We start from the raw sequence: 12,437 nt of genomic DNA, 5'->3' as shown, positions 1-12,437 counted from the left end.
CCTTTGAGCGTAGCGAGGCCCAAGGAGGGAGGGGCCCTAGGAGGGGGGGGGGTAATGTTAGGAATCGAGTTCCCGCTGCTGCGCAGGGGCAATCTCGAACCATGTCTGCTGCGGTCTCTCATTCTGCATCAGCCGCAGTGGCGCCTGCTCAGCGGAGACGTCGGTCCCAGCGTCTTGCTCAGTCTCACTCTGTGCAAAGGGTTACTGCTGGTTTTCCAGCTTCTGCCATGGAAGCCAGTGCTAGGCAGCGGCGAGCAGACGCTTTTGGGACTAAGTCCTGCTTTTCCCCTTCTGAGCATGCCCAGGGCAAGATCTCCCGTTGGAGATCGAGGGTCACATGCTCAGATTCTGAAGCAGATCCCATTGGTCCTCCAGGAAGGTCCTGAAGGTGCTCAACTTCTGTGGCAGCCTCCCATTGGTCCTTCTGGGAAGGTCCTGTACATGCTGCAGCTAGAAGAGGTTTGCATGGCCGCACGGCCATGCGCTAGTATACCCTTCCCATATACTAATGTGCCACAAACAGGAAGTTGATATCACCAACCATTCCCATTTTATTTAGGTGTATCCATATACATGGCCCTCCCTGTACATACATACATACTGCTAGCTGGGCATTCCAGACAATAGCATTATTTAAGTGAGTCTCTGCAGAGCCCCAATGTCAGGATCAGTGGAGGTTCCAGCTGTCAGACCCACAAAGGTCATTAAGTTACTGTATCTCATATCCTTTGAATAGTGATAGTTCTCTAAAATATCTCATCAAAAATTCCAGATGGACTAAGATGAATTGTGATTTTTGCAGATCCTTTTTTTTTTTATTAATTTTGTAACTTTTCTTAATAAGGCTCCCAAAACACAGTAGGTGAATGTTGGCTGAACTTGGGGATATTGACAAGTTCATCCGACAGTCTAATGTGTGGGCGCGGTTTGAATGTTAGGAGTGATATCAGTCATGCATGTCCGATTTCACATTGTTCTACCAGAGATGAGCCAACAGTCGATGTTTCAGTCGTGGGTTTCTCAGAGAACAAAAGAACGCTCAGCCGAATGAGAACTCGCGTATATAGGAGACATGGCCAAGATGGATGTTGGTCAAACAATTGGCTGAATGATGAAAGCAGTCTATTGTATATGGGGAGATTTAGAGATCTGATATTATTGTCTCCAGTGTCATTTTCTAATCCTAAGTGCTTGTTTTAGGGTACCGTCACACAGTGCCATTTTCATCGCTACGACGGCACGATTCGTGACGTTCTAGCGATATCGTTACGATATCGTTGTGTCTGACACGCTACTGCGATTCGGATCCCCGCTGAGAATCGTACGTCGTAGCAGATCGTTTGAAACTTTCTTTCGTCGTCTAGTGTCCCGCTGTGGCGGCATGATTGCATCGTGTGACACAGGTTGTATACGATGTGCGCACAGTAACCAACGGCTTCTACATCGCAAATACGTCATGAAATTATCGCTCCAGCGCCATGTATTGCAACGTGTGACCGCAGTCTACGACGCTGGAGCGATAATCATACGACGCTGCAACGTCACGAATCGTGCCGTCGTAGCGATGAAAATGGCACTGTGTGACGGTACCCTTAATATTGGCATTAAAGGAAACAACTTACTGATGATCATTAGTGATTAGGATAAAGTGTTATCCGAGTATTTTGGCGTGCTCAAATAATATATTTGTGTCCCTGCGGCTGCATGTTTTGCGGCAAGAAACAGCTGCCACACATTCGGGATTGCCTAACAAACAGGCAAAAATATGCTGCAGCTGTCTACTGGCACAAAACATGCAGCCGCAGTGACACGAATATATTATCAGAAAATTATCCCAAAATAACACGTTATCCAAGCACGATCACTGATCAATTTAACACACTAAAGTAAAAAAATAATAATCATGTTTTTCAAAATATATATTTCTACCAAATAAATATCTCAGGCTTCATATAGAAGCAAGCAAAAATGATGCAGCAGGAGAAAATATATCTTATTTCCTACTTGGAGCAGCATCGACTCTGCTAATGAGAGCATAGACAATCTCAGGTAAAAGTAGAACCTATTATATTGGGCTGGATAATTCTGAAGCTAGAACTACACTTGAGGTATATAGAGTAGACTACAAATGTATTCCCAAACCACTATGAATTGTAATATATGCCCCTGTATGCAGATATCAGTGCAGAATATATCATCACTAAATTTTTATTAAAAAGCGAGTCCCAAATGGAAACCCCCCACATTTAAAAGAAAGTGACTCCAGCAATCATATTATTTGCCTCTGGCCTCGGAAGCCCTTGGTCATTAGCTGACAACACAAAGCTTGGCCAGGTACATATTTCCCTTCCAGCAAATAATGAAGGGGAATTTTTTCCATTAAAATGGAAATTGCCAACCAATTAATAAAAGACCGTAGAGTGTCAATCAGAACAGGAGCTGCTGGTTCTACTAGTTGTCCATGCTGTCTAATACAGAATGGACAACTACATCCTTGTGAAGGTCTCCATCTATGATATCCAGATGACTAAATAGGTCATACAGAAAAGGGGGGATCCATATTAGGGACAAATCCTTTAACCCATATACCCCCTTCCCTTTATAATTTCTCATCCTTTGGTTGACGTACACAAGTCTTTTTTAAGCATACTATGTTATTCTGTAAAAAGTGACCTGAAATTACATTTAAGCAGGTTTTTTGCTACTTATGGACAGGCTAATTAAATATAATAATACATTTTACATATAATAAAAAACACAACTTCCCGTTAGCTTTTCAAGTAGAAATAATTAGTTAAAGCCTTGATACATAGGAAAAGATAATGTGAACCTCCAACCAACATACCTGAAAAGTTTCTTGTAGCGAGCATGGTGGTCAGTATAGCCCCCTTGAAGAGAGAAATTAGATATGTTGTACCACAAGTATAGACTATGTGAACTGAGTGTGTCATAAATTGTTATGTGTATTAATAAAAAAACAAGGTCAATGGTTAGGTCAATTTCAGAAGCAGTTCTCCTTTGAATGGGATGCCAAAAATATTTCTAGACAATTTTTAGTGATATCACACATTGTCGGACTGGTGTGCCAAGGGCTCACCAGTAACCTTGAATCTGTTGGGCTGCTGTTCAGCTACATACAGATATATTATCCTAATTCATAAACTTACCTCTGCTTCCATACACTAGGAAATTTGTTAATTGAAAGATGGGATGCATCTTTTGTATGGTACCAACTTATGGAGGACGATGTCGACGTTTGCACAGAGGCCCACCAGGGAATTCACCTGTCTCCCTGCTAGCCAGTCTGAGACTGATCACACAGGATGCGGTATGTTAATAACAATATGTTCATGGAGTAATATATGATGGATGATTTATTGTTAAAAGTTGAAAAATGTTATTGTGTGTTACAAAGCTTACTTGTAGCCTGTCCCAAGGGTGATTATGTAGTTTTAAGGGAGTATAACACCATGTTCATAAAGTGTCCGACATTTAGATGGTCTCCTGCTTGTATATTTTAATAATTTGTAATAAAGTGTGGATATTTTACAAGCGGTTTCTTCTAGTGCTGGTGTCTAATGGTCTCTATGCAATAGGAATATCATCCAGGAGCAAAGATTAGTGAGTAAACTGTCTACAATAATCAGTTTGTGTACTGTAATATTGACACTAATATAAAGAAGTCTACATAAAGGCAAAGGCAGTTATCATACCTAATCTGTGCTATATATACAGTGTAGTCAAGATTGTAGTACTAGTATTCCACTAGATACTGGCATTGTAGAGCCACCTCCAATACATTCAGTAACTGACTGAAAGGTTTTCCTGCACCGTATGTAAATGAAGTAATAGGAGACAGCTGGGTGTTCCCTGGTCCTTTTGGAAAAATCCTGAATAATTTATTAAATTTGACTCCTTAAATTTACTTAACTACGGTATTTCAAACATAAGGTAAAATGTATAAATCTGCAGATGAGTCTACATTTATCATTGCTTACTTCTCCCGATAGACACTTACCTTTAGCTTCCTTCTTGCGTTAAACTTCTTCAAACAGTCTACAGTTTCTTGTCGGTGCATCATGGACGCAACTGTGGAACGTTGCTGTAAGGAAAAGAAAAATGACATGACTAGACTGGTGGGGAAAAAGAGACATACTAGAATATTGTAGCTAACTGTTCATAAAGACAGAGTACAGTGAGTTTTTTTAAATCTGCCACAAAACTGGAGATTTGATGCCTGAGCCCATATATAAAGAGGCAAAAAAATCAAACATTTCTGTTCCCAAGAAGGTGTAAGGATATTATTGCAATATGAAAGAACAATATGAAGCTATCAATCCAATTGAATGCTATCCACTAGGTAGGCTCATTTAGCAGTCAAGCCTTCTTGTATAGGCTGCTGTTTCAGGTTAGTATTTGCAGCAGGTCTGACCATTTCTGGTCATGATGGACTTACACAGATCCACGGATGTTTGAGAGCTTCGGATGCAGTGATTCTTTTGGCTGGATTGATTGTAAGCATTTTGTTGATCAGATCTTTGGCTTCAGGAGTCACAGTATCCCATTCCGGTGATGGAAACTGACGTTTTAATTAAAAAAATAAAAGTTAAAAAGCCGTAGGATAATCCTATTAATCAATGATCACTGGCATTCAAGTACTTACATCATAGGCACCAGCCTTGATCTGCTGATACAGTCTGTGTTGATCCTCATCCCAGAATGGAGGATAGCCTACCAGTAGGATGTATAGAATCACACCTATGGGACAGGATTATTATATATTATAAGTTATCCTTTGGTTTTGTTTGCAGTGATGCATTAATTTATGCTTGAGGTCTAACTCTGTAGTCTTATCTTATGCAAAATAAACTCAATCACTACATAAAAATATTTTTTCAAAATCCAGTTTCAGTATATTTCTTAATGCTGTTAAGTGGCACTCAATCTCCATGTAAAATGAAGAGCTTTATTGATCCATTAAAAAGATATAAACCACACAAGTTTAAAAACAGGACATCCTGAAAAAATCCTTTGCGTTCCGAACCTAGAAATATGTACTATTCTTTAGAGAAGTCATTTACATCAGACATGTAAACTGAACATGGAACCGACTTACTACTATGCCATGACTCACAACAGTACATATTTCTAGGTTCAAATCGAGTAGGAGTCGTTTTTTCAGGAAGTCCTGTTTTTAAACATGTGAATTTCTCATACATTTTCAATGGATCAATAAAGCTCTTTATTTACCTGGAAATTGAGTGCTGGACAAGATTACAGTTTTTTCAAGTGTCTTATATCGTCCTTGCAACTGGCGTTCAGCCGCAATGCACATCTTGAGTGTTCAAAGATTTTTTTTTCATCAAGTTAAGCTGAACATTTCTTTTTTGTGAATAAGTGGTGGTAATAATACAGGACAGGTTTTCTGACACATTTTTCAAGAGAGTAAAGAGGTCATTATAACTAAGTGTTTCTTATCTGTCCAAGTCTGCACTGCTCTAGGAACCAGAAGTGATGGTGGTGTCCCATCCTATCAGCCACATGACTGCTAAGGCCACCAATTAGCCACAGGTGACTTACTAACCGGTGTCATCCCCTTCAGTGGGAATATCCTGCCAGTCACTGGGCTCTATAACTAATTACCTTAAAGGTCAAGTGATTGAATGGATGGGACATTATCACTATCAGTCTCCGCAAAGACCAACAGAGTGGTTGGGTGGAGCCATGGTGGTTTGGTAACACTTAAGGTACCGTCACACTAAGCGACGCTGCAGCAATAGCGACAACGATGCCGATCGCTGCAGCGTCGCTGTTTGATCGCTGGAGAGCTGTCACAAAGACCGCTCTCCAGCGACCAACGATGCCGAGGTCCCTGGGTAACCAGGGTAAACATCGGGTTGCTAAGCGCAGGGCCGCGCTTAGTAACCCGATGTTTACCCTGGTTACCAGAGTAAAATGTAAAAAAAACAAACAGTACATACTTACATGCGTCCCCCGGCGTCCGCTTCCTGCAATGACTGAGCGCCGGCAGTAGCAGGGCACAGCGGTGACGTCACCGCTGTGCTGTGGTTTCACTTTCACTTTGCGGCGCTCAGTCAGTGTGGGAAGCGGACGCCGGGGGACGCATGTGAGTATGTACTGTTTGTTTTTTTTACATTTTACGCTGGTAACCAGGGTAAACATCGGGTTACTAAGCGCGGCCCTGCGCTTAGTAACCCGATGTTTACCCTGGTTACCAGTGTAAAATATCGCTGGTATCGTTGCTTTTGCTGTCAAACACAACGATACACAGCGATCTGACGACCAAATAAAGTTCTGAACTTTATTCAGCGACCAGCGACATCACAGCAGGATCCTGATCGCTGCTGCGTGTCAAACTAAACGATATCGCTAGCCAGGACGCTGCAACGTCACGGATCGCTAGCGATATCGTTTAGTGTGACGGTACCTTTATTTCTTTATTTTATACCAATCACTTATCTCTCAATCTTTTCCCCAAAACGTAATTATGTCACTAGTCATGTGCAATGACTGCACTTAACAAAAGAAAAAAAAAAAGGAAGTGAACCGCCAGTGAAGCCCTTCTGTATAACAAAGGAAACATGTCACGGCTCAGTAGCTGTGCCACATTCATGTTGATGAGTGCAGGGCACTTGTTGCAGATAAAAAACTACTATTAAATAATTAGGGTCCTTCGCGTTTCAATTCCTCATCAGTTTCAAGAATGTCTTTTTGCTGTAAACTTGACAGCCCATTTATTTTTATAGTATTTCCTGCCCCACCACTCTTTTGCAATCAGTCAATTGCATATTAGGTGATACATTTGCTGAGGCAATATTACAGCCCAGCTATTATCACACAATGATGTGCAGTTGTGTCTCTCCACACCTGATGTCAGATCCAGGAGGAGAGCAAAAATCAGTTTACACCAACTGTCCAGCGGCACAATATGGTCGTTACATTGACTAATCAATGATCATTTAATAGCCTGTTAACACATGCACGCCGCAGTAAATGATGCGCTCTGAGCAATCTTTAATAGATCACTCAGTGCACGTAGTCTGCCATTATTCTCAGCAGTGTAAGTCCCATTTACATAGGATGATGCACCAACAAGAATGACAATCTTTTGTGCTGATAACGTCACCTGAAGAACAAGTGTTTGGCTTGTTCATCGGGTGATCAGCAGCCTGTTTACAATGAAAGATGATAGTGAAAGGCCCATTTTAGGAAAGCTCACTCACAATCATCTTTCAGTATAAAGACAGCTTAACGGTGTAGAGTCACTTGCTTTAATCTAAAGTATAACTATACAACAGCATTTAAAATGAAGGTAACTATGTTCTTTACATATAGCTGCTAATCATTTACATTCTGATATAATTTATAGAATAGAACATGACTTTCTTCTATTCCTCATTGAATTGATGACTGGCGTTACTGTTACTTACTAAAAGGCACATCAGGAGCTCTATTGGATTCCTTAAGGAGTTCCTGTCATCAGAAAATGTAATTATCCTACAGTCTAGTAAAACAATTTGGTTGTCACTCCTGGCTGGAATGGGTGCTCTTGTGGTAGGGATTGTCCCAAACAATATTAACTGAAAGAAACCCAGCACACCAAAGTTTTATTGAGCCACCAGCATATGCTGCTCCATAAGTGAAAGACTGGACAACATTTCGATCCACATTAGACCTTGATCACAACCGAATAGAGAAGAAGTAGAAGCGTGGATAATGCGGATATGGTAATATAAAGTAATATAAATTCAAGTAACACTCCTGCCTCCTGCTTCTCTGGTCGACCATGATCAAGGTCCAAGATGGACAGAAACGTTGGCAATCTTTCACAAGTGGAGCAACATCAGCTGATGACTCAATAAAAGCAACAACCTTTTGGGACGTTAGTCACTATTCACAAGCAAGCCGCAAGACTGGATAATCAAAAAATCAGAGATCAGAAGCCAGGAGGGTACGTCATAGACTGAGAGGTGATACAAAAGAATATTCAGGTCAGGGTCCAGGGGTCAAAAGCCAGGAGGGTACGCTGTAGACAGAGGGGTGAGACAAAAAAATAGTCAGGTTACGGTCAAGGGGTCAAAATACTAAGTGAACGAGGCCTTAGGGTAAGTTGATTGACATTAATTTTAGAGCAGGTTTTGGGTAGAAAAAAAAAACACGCCAAAAAAATCTTGTGCCACCCCTCTCTGCTTTAATTGGCGTCCAAGGTGAATGAAACCAGGCAGGACATCAATTACTGTAGAGTGGGCATACTACATGAAAGGACACCATGAGTAGTCCCCCTTACCTGGTTGATGTATTAGGAAAATGTGACACATGGTGACTTAAGTTTAATTACTCCCACTCTATAACAGCATAGATTTCAATGCAGGAAAATGTAGAAAAATATTTAAGATCCCCACGGTATGTTGGTAGAGGGTCAATTGGGTTCAAATCCCACCAAGGACAACATCTGCAAAGAGTTTGTATGTTCTCTCCGCGTTTGCGTGGGTTTCCTCCGGGCACTCCGGTTTCCTCCCACATTCCAAAGACATACTGATAGGGAGTTTAGATTGTGAGCCCCAACGGGGACAGCAATGATAATGTGTGCAACCTGTAAAGCGCTGCGGAATATGTTAGCGCTATATAAAAATAAAGATTATTATTAATAACATTAGCAAGTTCTTTTTAAACAGGTTAAGATAGAGGCAAGCAGAAATATTAAACAGCCTTTCGGAAAGCCTGTTCACTTGATGTGTGGATTTTATATAATAATTTATATACGGTAATTAGAACAGAGCGGATAGCGGTACATTTAATTCTTAGCTGAACATAGATACTAACCAACCCAAAACAAATACAGGTCCTTCTCAAAAAATTAGCATATAGTGTTAAATTTCATTATTTACCATAATGTAATGATTACAATTAAACTTTCATATATTATAGATTCATTATCCACCAACTGAAATTTGTCAGGTCTTTTATTGTTTTAATACTGATGATTTTGGCATACAACTCCTGATAACCCAAAAAACCTGTCTCAATAAATTAGTATATTTCACCCGTCCAATCAAATAAAAGTGTTTTTTAATAACAAACCAAAAAACCAACAAATAATAATGTTCAGTTATGCACTCAATACTTGGTCGGGAATCCTTTGGCAGAAATGACTGCTTCAATGCGGCGTGGCATGGAGGCAATCAGCCTGTGACACTGCTGAGATGTTATGGAGGCCCAGGATGCTTCAATAGCGGCCTTAAGCTCATCCAGAGTGTTGGGTCTTGCGTCTCTCAACTTTCTCTTCACAATATCCCACAGATTCTCTATGGGGTTCAGGTCAGGAGAGTTGGCAGGCCAATTGAGCACAGTAATACCATGGACAGTAAACCCTTTACCAGTGGTTTTGGCACTGTGAGCAGGTGCCAGGTCGTGCTGAAAAATGAAATCTTCATCTCCATAAAGCATTTCAGCCGATGGAAGCATGAAGTGCTCCAAAATCTCCTGATAGCTAGCTGCATTGACCCTGCCCTTGATGAAACACAGTGGACCAACACCAGCAGCTGACATGGCACCCCACACCATCACTGACTGTGGGTACTTGACACTGGACTTCAGGCATTTTGGCATTTCCTTCTCCCCAGTCTTCCTCCAGACTCTGGCACCTTGATTTCCGAATGACATGCAAAATTTGCTTTCATCAGAAAAAAGTACTTGGGACCACTTAGCAACAGTCCAGTGCTGCTTCTCTGTAGCCCAGGTCAGGCGCTTCTGCCGCTGTTTATGGTTCAAAAGTGGCTTTACCTGGGGAATGCGGCACCTGTAGCCCATTTCCTGCACACGCCTGTGCACGGTGGCTCTGGATGTTTCCACACCAGACTCAGTCCACTGCTTCCTCAGCAATCTTCCTCAGGGTCCGGTCACCTCTTCTCGTTGTACAGCGTTTTCTGCCACATTTTTTCCTTCCAACAGACTTACCATTGAGGTGCCTTGATACAGCACTCTGGGAACAGCCTATTTGTTGAGAAATTTCTTTCTGGGTCTTACCCTCTTGCTTGAGGGTGTCAATGATGGCCTTCTTGACATCTGTCAGGTCGCTAGTCTTACCCATGATGGGGGTTTTGAGTAATGAACCAGGCAGGGAGTTTTTAAAAGCCTCAGGTATCTTTTGCATGTGTTTAGAGTTAATTAGTTGATTCAGAAGATTAGGGTAATAGGTCGTTTAGAGAACCTTTTCTTGATATGCTAATTTATTGAGACAGGTTTTTTGGGTTATCAGGAGTTGTATGCCAAAATCATCAGTATTAAAACAATAAAACACCTGACAAATTTCAGTTGGTGGATAATGAATCTATAATATATGAAAGTTTAATTGTAATCATTACATTATGGTAAATAATGAAATTTAACACTATATGCTAATTTTTTGAGAAGGACCTGTATATAGTAACTTACCACATGCCCACATATCCACTGGTTTTCCATAAGGGTCTTTTCGCAAGACTTCTGGAGACAGATACCCTGGTGTTCCTGCAAAACCTACAAAGGTCATAGAAATATGAGAAAAAAAATTAAAAATCTCTTTAATATACGGGAAAGGAGACCAGTGAATGCGTTAATAATCCCATATATATAATGCTTTGGCTTTTGGCACATCAGATGGCGTTGTGATGTTTCTCTCTAAAATGACAGAGTGGATCGATGCGAACTGGTTCCATGACATCTGGTCTATTATTGTATTAGTCCAACCAGTCGACATGGGTCATTGATGCTACAGATGTATAGAGGAGTCCGAAGCTTTTAGAAGCGAGGCTGTTGGGTTCATTCTATGCACGTCCAGACAGAGTATGAAGGAAAACCATCTCACTCCGCTTGCCAAATGAGCCTGCTGTATGATGAATTTGCTCACAACCTGACTCATATTCCAGGGACTATTACCAGTGTGCACAGAATAGAGAGTAGGATGTCTGCAGGCATAGCCCTATCAATATGAGGCACGTGTTTACAACCGATACAGAAAAATGGAGAAGCCTACAATATTGTGTTTAAAAAAAAATTCTGATCCCTTAAATGAGAAAATACTTTGTTAAAATGACTGTCAGAAGAAAGCATTCTTCAACTAGAAACTTATGCAGAATAGAAATCAAATCAATTATGTGTCAATCATGGTAATCAGATGCAGATGTCTGGATCAGGCCAGGGGTCACACTTGCGAGTGCAGCGCGAGTCTCTCACATCAATACCCGGCACTGCCGCCAGCACTTGGGACCGGCGCGTTCAGCTGCACAGAAATATATGCAGCCAAGCATTGGTCCTGAGTGCCGGCGGCACTGCCGGGTATTGATGCGCGAGTTTCTTGCGTTGCACTTGCAAGTGTGACCCCGGCCTAACAGTCAGACCCTCAGTATAGTGCTGTGCAGGCTCATCTCCTGAGCCTACCCCATACACACACACCCGACATGTGACATACATATTCAGTAAATGTCAGGAAGAAAATAAAAGTGTTTTCTCCAACTGGGATATTTACGGTAATACCTTTCTCCAAGATAGGTCATCAATATTAGATTGGTGGGGGAACAAATGAAATGGAGCTGATCCACAGTATGCAGGAGTGGCCACTAAACACTGTGATGTTTCAGTGGTGGTCCACTCCATATGTTGCTTGTATTTGGTGTTTGGTTGAGCTATGGGAGCAGGGTGTCAGACTGCTGATCTGATATTGATGACCTAGGCTGTCAATATCCTAGTAGTGGGAAACCCCGTTAATTTGCTAAAACCTGGTACATGCCAATAATCAACATTTCTGCAGTTTTTAGGCTTGATAAATTTGTCTTGAAAAGAGGTAAGGAAGGTACACACTGTTCTTTTTTTCTGCACAAATCAATAATAAATTAGTCTAAACTGACAAAAAGAAGGTGAAACTTACAACATATATTTCTAGTACAACACTAATTGTAAATGGGGCTTTTGTTTCAATCCTTAAGAATTTCCAGGATCTCAGTTTGCGCCTGTCAATCATACGACTTAAAGGGACTATGTCAATAGAGAATGACTGTTCAAACCAAGTACAGACACTTGGTGCATTATGGCGCCATCAAACAATTAAGTGCACCTTTCCGCCTACTTGCTTTCCATCTATCCCTATGAATTCAGAGCTGTCAATCAAAGAGGGCGGATGGGCGTAGATAAATGGAAAACAAGCAGGTGGGAAGGTGCACTTAATTGTTTGCATGATGCACCAAGCGCCCGTACTTGGTTTGACGAGTAATTCTGTGTGGTCCCTTTGAAATGGCATTCCAGCATCCATTAGATTGGTAAAAACTGGTAAATTGGTGGGGGTCTGGCCATTGAGATCTCCACAGATCGCCAGAATGGTTGTCCTGTCCCATCCCCCCATGTGAATGGAGTGATGTTTTAGCACCTGACCTGCAGCTCAA

General features: G+C 41.4%; 1 protein-coding gene across 19 annotated transcripts in view; it reads right to left on the bottom strand.

The window, feature by feature from the left end:
- CAMK2D (calcium/calmodulin dependent protein kinase II delta) overlaps positions 1 to 12,437 on the bottom strand; it is a 286,387-nt gene that overhangs the window by 75,651 nt on the left and 198,299 nt on the right. For all 19 annotated transcript variants that reach the window (XM_077278762.1, XM_077278706.1, XM_077278716.1 and 16 more), the window contains exons 8-12: positions 10,456 to 10,539; positions 4,664 to 4,758; positions 4,457 to 4,579; positions 4,019 to 4,102; positions 2,846 to 2,888 (exon numbers count right to left, since the gene is read on the bottom strand). In XM_077278762.1, coding sequence (XP_077134877.1) covers positions 2,846 to 2,888; positions 4,019 to 4,102; positions 4,457 to 4,579; positions 4,664 to 4,758; positions 10,456 to 10,539 — 429 coding nt within the window. The remainder of the gene's footprint in view (positions 1 to 2,845; positions 2,889 to 4,018; positions 4,103 to 4,456; positions 4,580 to 4,663; positions 4,759 to 10,455; positions 10,540 to 12,437) is intronic.

Source organism: Ranitomeya variabilis, chromosome 1 (assembly GCF_051348905.1).
Source record: "Ranitomeya variabilis isolate aRanVar5 chromosome 1, aRanVar5.hap1, whole genome shotgun sequence".
In the NCBI taxonomy this organism is placed as follows: Eukaryota; Metazoa; Chordata; class Amphibia; order Anura; family Dendrobatidae; genus Ranitomeya; species Ranitomeya variabilis.
This window is presented reverse-complemented; position numbering and strand designations above follow the sequence as displayed.